Source organism: Natator depressus, chromosome 1 (genome assembly GCF_965152275.1).
Source record: "Natator depressus isolate rNatDep1 chromosome 1, rNatDep2.hap1, whole genome shotgun sequence".
Taxonomy (NCBI): Eukaryota; Metazoa; Chordata; order Testudines; family Cheloniidae; genus Natator; species Natator depressus.
The window spans coordinates 141,657,414-141,669,718 of NC_134234.1; the positions used below are offsets into that span (position 1 = coordinate 141,657,414).

Genomic DNA, 12,305 nt, shown 5'->3' on the forward strand with positions numbered 1-12,305 from the left:
TCCCCCTGCCAGGGGTTCTGTGTGACCCTATTTCCCACTTTCCTCCATATCCCCCATTACCTTTTCCCCTACACCAAAGTTTCCCAATCTGCCCCTGCCAGTGGTTGTGTGTGCTGCCCATTACTCCTTCCCCCATATGAGGGTTCCTCATTCTTCCATCCCCAATGGCTCTGTGTGCATGTCCTTCCACTCAGGTCAGGATTCCCCAATCTCCCCCTCACCATGCCAGGAGCTCTGTGTGCCCCCATTCCCCCTACTGCAGAGTTCCCCCATTCTACCCATGCCAAGGGATCTGCGTGTATCCCCATTTCCTCTTCCCCCATACCACGGTCCCAAACTCACCAGCCAGGATGTGTGTGTGTGCCCTACTCCCCCTATACCAGGATCCCATATTCTCCCTCCCCCATGCTAGGGCTTCTCTATGTATCCCTATTCCCCCCTTTCCAACTCCCCCCCCACCCCCAAAGGGATTGGATTGTATATGCACTGCTTTTGTAAACTAATTTGGAACAAAATTCCAGTTGATGAGCAATTATAGTGGATTTCCTCCCGAGAGGATAACAGTGTGAATCTTACACTTGCACTTCTTTCAGATACATAAATAGCTGACCAGTTAGTGTTAAGACCAAGTAGACCTACCATTTCTGTCATTAGCTGAGTGGCTGGCTTGATTCTCTTTTCTGATTTTAAAAACAGGTTTTAACTTATCTGTTGTCAAGGAAGGACAGATTGCCAACCAAACATTTCTGCAGTCAGACTCATCTGTTGAATGCACAGGGATGAGACTATGAAGCATTTTGATGAACTCAGCTAGCTGTTAATAGGCCATTTCCTCTGTAGAACTGAAGACATGTACAAATTATATACACACGTACAACTGCCCCTTTGGCTTCAGAATTTGGCCCCAAGTTAATACTAGAGTTGCACACCAGAAATTTACAACACAGCATTTCAACATTTCCAAAATTGGAGGCCTTAAGAAGAGTTAAATTAGAGCCTTTATCTCCCTATTGGGTTTGAAGAACAATGATTTCTTCTTCGTGTCCAAATTCTATTGCTTATTCCTCCTCAAGTAACCCATAGTGGCATCTCTTATTCAGTGTACCACAGACAATTCAAAGCTCAAATTAGCCTGATCACCCACTCAGGTGTTCACAAAAACAAAATCACTCAGTGATGTCATGGTCATCTTTGAACTCGAAGGATCAACAACAACTATACTCATATATATATATATAAAATCTAAATAGCACAGCCTATTATTAAGGTTGCCTGACACTTCCTATTCTAAGACCCTGTGTCAGGTAAAAAAGGTAAAAATCACCTCTGTAAAATCAGGATGGAAAATAACTTTACAGGGTAACAACAGATTCAAAAACACATAGGATTTCCCTCTGGGCCAAACTTTAAAGTTACAAAAAGAAAACCAGGAATACATCTTCCTCTCAGCACAGAGAAAATCACAAGCCAAAACAAAAATAAGCTAACACATTCCCTTGCTAGTACTTACTAATTCTAATGGAGTTGGTTTGCTTGCTTCCTTGATCTTTGTCTGGCAAGCACACACAACAGACAGACCAAAACCTTCCCCCCCTGCTCCCCGATTTGAAAATATCTTGTCCCCTTATTGGTCCTTTTGGTCAGGTTCCAGCCAGGTTACCTGAGCTTCTTAACCCTTTACAGGTAAAAGGATTTTGTGCCTCTGGCCAGGAGGGATTTTATAGTACTGTATACAGGAAGGTTTGTTACCCTTCCCTTTATATTTATGCCTGTTTTCAGTTGCCTATAATTTTGCCAATCTTTAACCATTTGGGCTGAAATTTCCCAAGCCTGGTGTCTGCATCAGGCTCAGTATTTTTGAAAAAATTCAGCTAAAATCATTTAGCAGTTTCCAAGAACAAGGCTAGGATCTAATATATTGGTTTCCCCATGTCAAATAATTCTGGAGACCTTTTCTTTGAAATGCTCTAGGACCTCCCCTGCTTTGGAGCAAAGACTCAAAATTTGATAGGGGGAGAGGCATCTGTGTCAGGGAGGTATCTTTTGCCATCCTCATGCAAATCCACCCAAATTTGGGCAACTTATAAACCTTTGAAAGGTCACAATTTGTACATGCTCAGAAGACACTTGTTAGGTTTTAGCTGCTAAAATCTCTTAACAGTCCACTCTTAATGAGTATGCTTGAGACTTTCATAGCTCCTAGTGCTGACTGGACTGTGTGTGTCATTCCCAAAGAGCTGCTCTGACCTAGGGTAGGGCTGGGCACTGACATTGAGAACAGAGAAGAGACAGGAATGGGACAGGGACAGGTTTTAGGGGATGGGGCAGAAGGAGTCAAGCTTGGGGGAACTGGGCAGAAGAGTCTGTGCCCACTTCAGCACACAGAGCCTGGGATGGGATCCAAGATTTCTGAGTCTCAGCATGCATATGCTATCTGAATATATTTGTGAAAACTACTAGCTAAGTGTATTCCTCCTCCCTTTCTAGTGGTAGTCCACATAGCAGATGACAACCTACTATTGCTATTAGTTACTCCTGTAGCTTATGTAGCAAAGGTCTGTGTAGTGGCTATAAATGTTCTAAGCCAGATGAAGAACCAGATAGTGTCAATATGATGGCATGACAGCTTTTTTTCTCAGCTTACAGTTTAATAAACTATGAAATTACACACAAAAGCTATGCTAAAAGGACATTTATTAAGGTTGCAAAGTCAAGCACCCAAAAGTTAGGAAATACCAGAATTAAGGCTGCCTGTACACCCTTAACTTGGCTTTCCTGGGAATATGTATAATGATGGTTTTTAATTACATGATCATATACTATGTTTCCACAAGACTTTGCCTCATTCATTGAATAGAAAGTCCTGAGCTTCTTAACTTTGTGTGTAGACAAGGCCAAAGGTAGAGCACAAGAGACTGTCTACTTCTACTAAATAGTGGTGTTTTGGATAGAATGGAGTGGCTGGAGAGAAGGTGCTGTGGGAGATGGGAAGGAACATAGTACAATTTCCAGCTCGCAAATACTAAATGTAAGACACAATTTTAATCTAATGTAAATTCCTATCCAACACTATGCTTCAAGTATGTAAGCAACATTATAACTCTCTACACTGATGATATATTATTTTAGTAAAGCTTTACTTTAGTAAAGTGCTGGCTTCATCCAAGCACACTCACAGTAACTTCATGAAAGTTCCAGGACTATTTTTATAGTTTATTTTTTGCATTTTACTCAGAATGGACAATAAAACTAGAACATTTTCACTTCCTGGCTCTCATGTACAAACACAGTGTTGGTATTTTTGTGGATTTCACAGCTGTGTTTGAAGTGAGCTAATACGGGCTGGTATGCCACACTGGTACATCCCACCTTCTGACAAATCAAAGGAGTCATGCCCTAGAATTTGCAGAAATGGTCTTCTTTAAACATCAAGAGAGGCCATGTGGAACCTGAGAATAGAATAAAACAAAACAAACATGGTCCGAGACACTGCCCTGAGCATAGCCACATTGGGAAGACAGTTTCACAAAGAAAAGGCTGCAGCAAGAGACTGATACAATGTAGATAAAGCAAACCATGATCCTGATGGGAAGGGAGGAAGACAGAAATACGAAGGGGTTTGCAAGCCTAGCTAAAGTGTGAAGGTTGCGGGAGGTTGGCAGGCAGAGGGAAAGGTGGAGTGGGAGTCATCCTTTTCTTTTTCCAGTTTTAGCATGGGGAGAATTTTTGAATAAATAAAATAGTAATCTATTGTCATTAGGCTAAGTTTTGTTAAAAAAATACCAGTATCTGTATGTATGAACTAGAAAGTTCAAGTGACTATAGACAAGAATGAAATTTGGCTTGTGTAGTTTCACTGTCCAACTGATTGAAATGCAAAAGTAACCGAATATAAATGGTGGAAGCAATTCAGTGTTTAAGTTTTTGTTTTGATAAATTAGACCCCGATTCTGCAGTAAGATCTACAAGGGAATGATGGTCCACACACACAAATCTAATGCCAAGTCTGGAGCCTTAGTGTGTTTAGTAGTAAGCTACTAATTATTTGAAATATGTTATTTGAAACTAGATGTTTTATCATGATGATCTCCTTTTATCTGCTGAAAAAACTTGAATTAGTGAGCACACAGATACTGAGCTAGCTCAGAACTCACACCTATTTCTAGTTCACCAGTGGGTGTGTATTTGATCTTCAGCCAGGTCTTGGATTGTAACAGTCGCTCTGCAATAATGTGCTACTTATATATTAATTGTTCATTTTTGTGAAACTGTAGAGTGAGAGTGCTGAAAGTGGTTAAAACAGAGACTTTCATGCTGTGGCAATAACTACATGCTTTGAAAGACATTGGCACCAGAATTAATTGTTAGACATTATAATAATGTAAAGGTTCATTCTCAGTGAGTTTGCACTGGCTTGTCTTCCCTATTTAATTTACATTATAATATTTTGTACTTTTCTTCTCGGTTTGGATGGGAATAGAGTTTTAAATAGTCAGGTGGCCAGATTCCGATATCTGTTACAGCAGAGGTTTTCAAACTGTGGGGCATATCCCACAAGGGGGGGCACAGAGCAACATTCCGGGGGCTCAGGGAGGGAGTGCTACCTCTACCCCCTGACTCACAGTAGGCCACCCAGCCTGTGGGTCAGTATCAATGCCTCCATGCCCAGTGCTGGCTCTGACCCCAGAAACCATCACATGCACCTTCTGCAACCCTAAAAACCTGAGAGGGGAAGGGTAGGTATTGGGGAGCGTAACCAAACATTGCAACACAAAGGGGCGGGGAGCTTAGCTCAAAAAGTTTGAAAACTGCTATGTTACAGTGATGTAAATCCAGTGTCACTCCATTAACGTCAATGGAGTTATTTGGATTTAGTCTAATGTCACTGCACTAAGAATTTGGCCTATGGTTTTTAAACCTTGTTCTCATCAGGCTCAGTCCATGCTCTTACTCTTCTTTGACTCTTTCAGTGTCACTAATGCAGTCAGGCCATAAAACAAAAAACTGTGGATGCCACCATGCCATCTTGAACTTTACTTTCCAGCTTGATAGTCTACTGCATTAGGAACAGTTTGAATTTGATGGCTTTAAGGCTTCATGTCTGCACTTCAATTTCCATTTCTCTTCAACCTGACCCTAACAGGTGATTTAAAGTGGAGTATGAAGACAGTGTCTAACAGACAGAAGACCTGGTAAGCAGGTAGATTGCTGCAGTTTAAATATAGATGTTTGACCAGAATATTACATAAACATAAATGAAAAAAAGACATGCTTCTTTGTGTTGATTCAATCAGTTAACTATACATGAAGAATAACATGTTTTGGAAACACACATAACACCTAAGTAGGTGGCACATATACAGGGGGAAACCTTTCTCATCAGGATCCTTATCTGAAACCTGTTGTTTCATCTATTCTTATTTTAAAGGTGTATTCTTCTAAAAATTCCTTGCAATACTTCATTTTTAAGGGTTATGTTAGTTTAAATAGGTCACGTTGCAATGTGGTATAAATAGCACAGTTTGATAAATCATTGCTTGATTAGTTACAAAGTGCCAAATTCATCCCTGGTATAAACCCTGATGATAATGGAGTTACAGCAAGTCTGAATTCAGACCAATATATAGAAGAGATAAAAGAATTACTGAACTATATGCACTCCGTATGTGTGTGCATGCGCATATATACACATGCACTAGAAGATATATGGTATATAAAAGTGATAAAATAATGGTTAGACATTTCTAAACAAAGTATGGCAGTGAAATTTGCTAACACTGCTATAATTTATGATCTGCCTGCATTCTATTAATATATTACTCCTGCATTTCCAAGAGATTCTAACATTTACAAGTATAAACTTGGTGTACAGTGCCTCAACCAGGAAGTATTATTTTAACTATTTATCTTACAATAATACTTAAGATCAAGTACATACTACAACAACTAGACATAAAGATGAGCTGATGAAAAAAATCTCTTTTTAATTATTTTATTTGCTTTTCTTAAAGCTGTAACGATAATTTCTAATTTGTTCTATTCATAACCTGTATGTTTGTTATAGTTTGCAGAAAAAACATGAAAAAAATCTAAATCACCTTTTGTTGAAATTTGGGTGCATAGATATCCTGAGTTTCCTCCTCTGTCCTGCGTTTTTGGCAGCCTACTATCTCCCTTAACTTGCTTCTCTCACGCTTCTCTTTGCAGCTTTCACACTTTCCTTGACCGAACCTTGAGTTACTGTGAGCACGCAATGAAATTTCCACTTCTTGCACTTAAAACAAAGGTGATGCCAAATAATTGTTCAAGAGAGGTTAAAGATCAGCTCCAACTAATCTGCTGTGATAAGGCCATTTAGCATTTGAAGACCCAAGTCTGACTAGCTGTTATTCTTTTCTGCAGCCCACAGTCCCTTTTTCAGCAGCACTTGTTATGCTCTGGGAAACAAACTCATTGCTGTTGTGCCAGAGCTGAATGTCAGAACTGGCCCAGCATTAGTGAAAAGGACATTGTTTAATCTGCACTGTCCCACAGTAGAGCTTTGGCAACAATTTGTTTGATAAATTAACTGTGCCATTGTGTACTGGCTCAAATGCTGGTACTGCCTGAATGACAGATGTTCTTCTGGTTGTACGACAGATGACAAAGAGCCAGAAATAGATTTACTTTGCTTAAATTAAAAAAAAATGTGACCAGTTCAAAATTCCAAAGTATTTTACAAAGACACTGAATGAACACAAACTGTTGAAATGGTTTACATATTTTACACTGAATTGATCTGAGGGCAGAATTTATGGGAGGGGGCTGAGAGACGGGTAAAACTGATGTCGGGGTTGAAGTGATGAGGGGCCTGGAAGCACAGAACTTATGTGAAGGGAGAGCAGAGATATGGGCAGAACTGGTGTGATATGGTAATGTGGCATGCAGTGTTGTTGTAGCCATGTTGGTCCCAGAATATTAGAGAGACAAGGTGAGTGAGGTAATATCTTTTATTGCACCAACTTCTTCTGGTAAGAGAGAAAAACTTTTGAGTTTACACAGAGCTCTTCTTCCTGAAGCTCAAAAGCTTGTCTCTCTTACCAGAAGAAGTTGGTCTAATAAAAGATATTACCTCACCCACCTTGTCACGCTAATGTGGGGGCAGAATTTACTTGGGGACTGGGTGGGGACAGACTGGTTTGAAGGTTGGCAGCAGGATTGCCAATGCTCCAGGATTGGCCTGGAGTCTGCAGGAATTAAAGATTGTCATGTAATGAAACCTCCATGAATACATCCCACCAAAATTGGCAACTCTAGTTGGCAGATGTAGGAGTGAGAGCTCCTGCAGTAAGAGCTACAATCACTTTACTCAATAAATTTCAGAGAGTTGGCATCAATAATTGTCATTCACACACTGAGGCCAGACAGAGGCAGTTCAAAAATCTAAAAGACCAAAAAACCACAATATAATCTTCTCTCTCAAACACACATGTGTGCGCACACACAGAGACCCCCAACATGATGTTTTGGGGTTTGACTCATGAATTTTGAACCTTTGGGATTGGCAGTACCGGACTGATTTCTTTTAATGTCTAGTTTGCTTGTCATCCACTTTTCCTCAATGATATGATCTTGTGTTGTACACACATTAAAGAGGCAATGAATACACAGGGGAAAATGTGCACACATCCAAGTGGAAGATGGTTATTTATAGGTAGCTCAAGAAAATTTGTTTTACTTGTCTTCAATGTTCCTTCATGCTCTAAGACTCAGTATGGCAAGGAGAGTCTGATAATGTTCTGATAATGCTAGGTAAAACACGCATAAACAGGTAAGAAACTAGGATTAAAAATTAGCATTCCTTTTTTCCTCACAGCACAGGTTCACTTATCTACATAAAGGAATGTCCAATCCACTTGTAGAGAAGTAAAATAGTTGTTATCAGTCTGTTTTAGAACCATAAAGAGTAGCTCTTTTAGATTTTGGAGAATAAACCATCTTGTCCTACTTACCATTTCTGTAATGACCAAGCACCAGCGGAGAAACAAGTATATGATGGTGCACATCCTACTCATTCAGATGCTGAAAAGACTAAGGGCTATAAACAATCTGCGCATCTAGGAATTCTCACACCATTTCTGGAGTTACCACATTTCTCCCTTTGTGAGCAGCATGTGCATCTCAAATGAACGCAATCTGTATACAAATGAGGGATTGAGTAATATGGGTAGTGATTGGTCAGCACTGCTGGTAAACTGCCATTCTGAAGAAAAGTCAAAGGTCACATCCCAATAGAAAATGTTGACCACAAAGCTTCACTAGGGCCCTAAATATCACTTTGTTACAGGGAGATCCCACCAGTTGAAACATAGTAAAAGTTTAGCAAAATCTCAACTGAGTCTTTTAAAAACCATTTCAAATAATTTGTGTGTCATTTCAGGTTAAATGTATGATTTTCCAGACCCAGCTTTGCTCCTGAGTTGAAGCTGGGGCACTGATGCATGTGACTGAAGACATCTGCGTAGCAATAGGAGTAACACAAGCAAAGTTGAGGTATGCTCCCGCAGTTGTGGGCAGGGAGAAAGGAGACAAGGCTCTTTGCCTTGTCCCGAGTTACTTGGTCACTTTAGAAATCTGGTGCTAAGCAGCAGGAGGAAATGTCTTCCCCCGAATGAGCCCTCTGCCAAGAGTCAGCATCTTCCATTACTGGCAAGATTGATGCAAAAGGCCAGTGCTCTGCTTTCCTTTGTGACTTAGCTCCAGGTAGTCCTTCCTACCTCTGCTCCCACAGTGTTGTGTTCAGCCACTGAAATGATGAAGTTATACAAGCCACAGTTTCTGCTGATTAGGAATCCTGCAGCTTCTTTTGATTTCAAGGTTATAAGGCCATTAAGGACCCAACACCTCTGCCCTGTGGGGATCCCACAGGAGCCGGAGGGCCTTTGCTACCCTGACTTTATTGCACTGGTGATGTAGCACTGTGCAATTCCACAGGTGCCAGTGAAAAAAAAGGCTGCATCTTGCTTACCAGTATTTCCTGTAAACCCTGCTCTCAGAAACCTAGGAGGGGAAGTATCAGAGGGGTAGCCATGTTAGTCTGTATCCACAAAAATGAGGCGTCCAGTGGCACCTTAAAGACTAACAGATTTATTTGGGCATAAGCTTTCGTGGGTAAAAAACCCCACTTCTTTCAATGCATCTAAAAAAGTGTGGTTTTTTTACCCATGAAAGCTTATGCTCAAATAAATGTTAGTCTTTAAGGTGCCACCGGACTCCTTGTTGTTTTTCTAGGAGGGGAAGTTAACATAGTGGGTCAAGTTAATCCTTGGTGTAACGCCAATGATTTTAATTGGTTTACACTGCAGCCCACGTTCAAATGGCTCAACCTCTTCTGTCAGGTCTGTTCCTGTGGACAAATGCTGTGGATGAAGACTTCATTTTCTATCCATACACCGAGTGAGCTGTGAAATGTTAGTTTTACTGTGTACACACGTTTATTATTCTATGACTATAGCACCTAAGAGCCCTACCCAGGGGCCAGCAGGGCACGTGCATCCCTCTGGGCTAGGTGCGGGCTGCAGCAAATAGCAATGCTGGGCCGAAATATCTCTTTTCTGAAGCCTCCAGCATGAGTTTACAAATTGCAAATTATTTCCCCGGAGCCAGGACGAGAAGAAAGCCCCATAGCTGTGTCCTTTCACTCCCTTCCCCGGACACAAAAGGCCTCCCCCGGAACTCAGTGGCGACCGCCCCCCAGGAACGCCTGTCCATAAATAGCAACCCTCTCGCCGCCGGCGCTAAGCCTGGTCGTAACTTGCAAGTCAGGGCGCAGCAACCACCCACCTCTCCCCATGAGGCACCCGCCCGCGCCTCTCTCCTCCAGAGCCGGAGCCGCAAACACATAGATTACTCGCAACACCCAGTGCGCCCGCGCGCAGCTGCGGCTCCTCCCTTCGACCTGCACAAGAGGGTGGAACAGGGCGAAGGGGCGGGCTGTGGAAAGACGGGACTCGCCGCGGCTTTTGATTGGCTGACCGGCCGGCCGGGGCGCCTGGGTCGCCTCTCTCGCGCCACTTTCGGGCGCGTTGGCGCGAGCGGAGCGAGCGTGGTCGGGGCCATGGCGGAGAGCGAGAGCCGGCGCGGCGGTGAGAGGCGGGCGGGGCTGTGCGACTCCTGCAGGGGGGCTCGCGCAGCCCGGGGGTAGGGTCTGCATGGCGGCGGTGCGGGGTGTTGTATTTGGGCTTCCCTTGAGCTTGTCTCCTGAGTTCCTGGGCGGGGGTGGCCGTGCTGCAGGATCTGGGTGGGGCAGTTGGGAGTCGCCGCTTTTGGTTTTTTTGGGGGGGACACACTTCATTGGTGTCACCAAGATTCTCCTTGGAAGGTGACAGGGAGGGTGTGTTGAAATCGAGTCTGTCTTAAAAAAATAAACACACCGGCGTGTTAAAAGAAGCTAGTGCTGACACTGGTCTCCGTCGTCCTGCTGAATTTGTGGATTTGCATCACTTTTTTGTTTGGTTTGGTTTTTTTGGGAGAATGTTGTTTTTTTTTTTTTTTTTTTTTTTTCTTTTCCGGGCTGGGTTTTAAGCTCCTACATAGAGGTAAATGTCTGTACCCGAAATGCTGTCAAGTGCATGGAGTAAACACAGGGAGGAGAGAACTGTAACCTTTTTTAATTTTAAAGAAACCTGCTGTTTCATGAAAACATAGGCATGATTTTCATCGACACTATCAGACGTGTACTCCTTCCCCCCGCCCATTCCACAAGATGTCATTGTTTTTAGGACCGTTGTCTGTACTTGATAGGTTCTGACTTTCCTCATTATCATCACTGTTTTGAGCCCTGAATTTCTTCACCCTCTAAATCTAGTAAAATCAAAATTGGGGTACAGAGAAATTGTATTTAGTTTGCTTAGAGTGAAAATACCTCAGTACATGCAAAAAAAAGTTTAATTCTGTGTATTTTACATAAATATTTTTTGAATTGCTGTTGTGGCTTAACAATAACTAGAAACCACTACTATTTATATTATAAAAGGAGTACTTGTGGCACCTTAGAGACTTACCAATTTACTTGAGCATAAGCTTTCGTGAGCTACAGCTCACTTCGTTGGATGCCTCTGATGAAGTGAGCTGTAGCTCACAAAAGCTTATGCTCAAATAAATTGGTTAGTCTCTAAGGTGCCACAAGTACTCCTTTTCTTTTTGCGAATACAGACTAACACGGCTGCTACTCTGAAACCTATTTATATTATAGCGCTTAAGAGCCCTAATCATAGACCAGGTCCCAATTGTTCCAGGTGCTATACAAACATGGAACAAAAAGATGGTCCCTCCCCTAAACAGTTTACAGACTAGTATAAGATAAGGGACAGTATGTGGATACAGACAGACTGGGGGTACCAAGAGAGAGTGACAGTATTGGTTAGCATGATGGGCAATGGCCTCAACATAATAGCAACCTAACCATTATCAAGTTTTTATTTTGGTAGGTATCACAGCAAAGGAGAGTTTTAAGAAGGATAATGTGCTAGTTTTGCAAATGTTTATGGGTAGCTTCTCCTAAGCATGAGAAGCAGCATAGAAGAAAGCATGATGTTGCTTGATCAAAAATTTAACAAGTGGGCAATGGAGGCTGGCATCGTGGGCGCATTGGAGGTGGGAGTCGACAGCTTGATAGTGAAGGAAAGATGATAGGTAGAGTGGGGACAAATAACTTATGTTTGATGCAATAGAGAAAGAGGAGCCAGTGGTTGGGTGCAACAAGAGTGGTGACATGTCAAAGTTAGGAAAATAATCTTTGCAGCAGTCTTCTGAATGGTTATAATTAGGGCCCTACCAATTCACTGTCCATTTTGGTCAGTTTCACGGTCATAGGGTTTTTAAAATAGTCAATTTCATGGTTTCAGATGTTTATAGCTGAAATTTCAGGGTGTTGTAACCTTGAGGATCCCAATCCAAAAAAGTGTTGGGGTCGGGAGTCATAAGGCTATTGTAGGGGGGGATCGTGGGTTTGCCTCCCTTACTTCTGTGCTGCTGCTGTCGGGTGCTGCCTTCAGAACTGGAGCGCAATGGCCAAGCTTTAAAGTCCACACCACCGCCAACAGCAGTGTATTGGGGGGTGGATTACCATACATTTTGGTTTTCCCGGCAGCCTCCCACACGGTCTGGGAGGGGGCTGACAGCCACCCTCTCTTCTGCACTGCCTTCAGAACTCTGCTCCTAGTCAGCAGCCATGGGGGATGCATTTTTTCCCATCCAGGTGCTGCAGCATTGCCCCACCCCCTGCCAAAGAAATCCAGGACCTGCTCAAGGGGAGCCCAAATATA

At 42.4% G+C, this 12,305-nt stretch overlaps 1 protein-coding gene across 3 annotated transcripts in view; it reads left to right on the forward strand.

The window, feature by feature from the left end:
• The first annotated feature begins 9,990 nt into the window (after window positions 1-9,990).
• Window positions 9,991-12,305, forward strand: part of POLA1 (DNA polymerase alpha 1, catalytic subunit) — a 349,929-nt gene continuing 347,614 nt past the window's right edge. For all 3 annotated transcript variants that reach the window (XM_074968368.1, XM_074968379.1, XM_074968396.1), the window contains exon 1: window positions 9,991-10,124. In XM_074968368.1, the coding sequence (XP_074824469.1) occupies window positions 10,097-10,124 (28 nt within the window). In that variant the 5' untranslated portion in view covers window positions 9,991-10,096. The remainder of the gene's footprint in view (window positions 10,125-12,305) is intronic.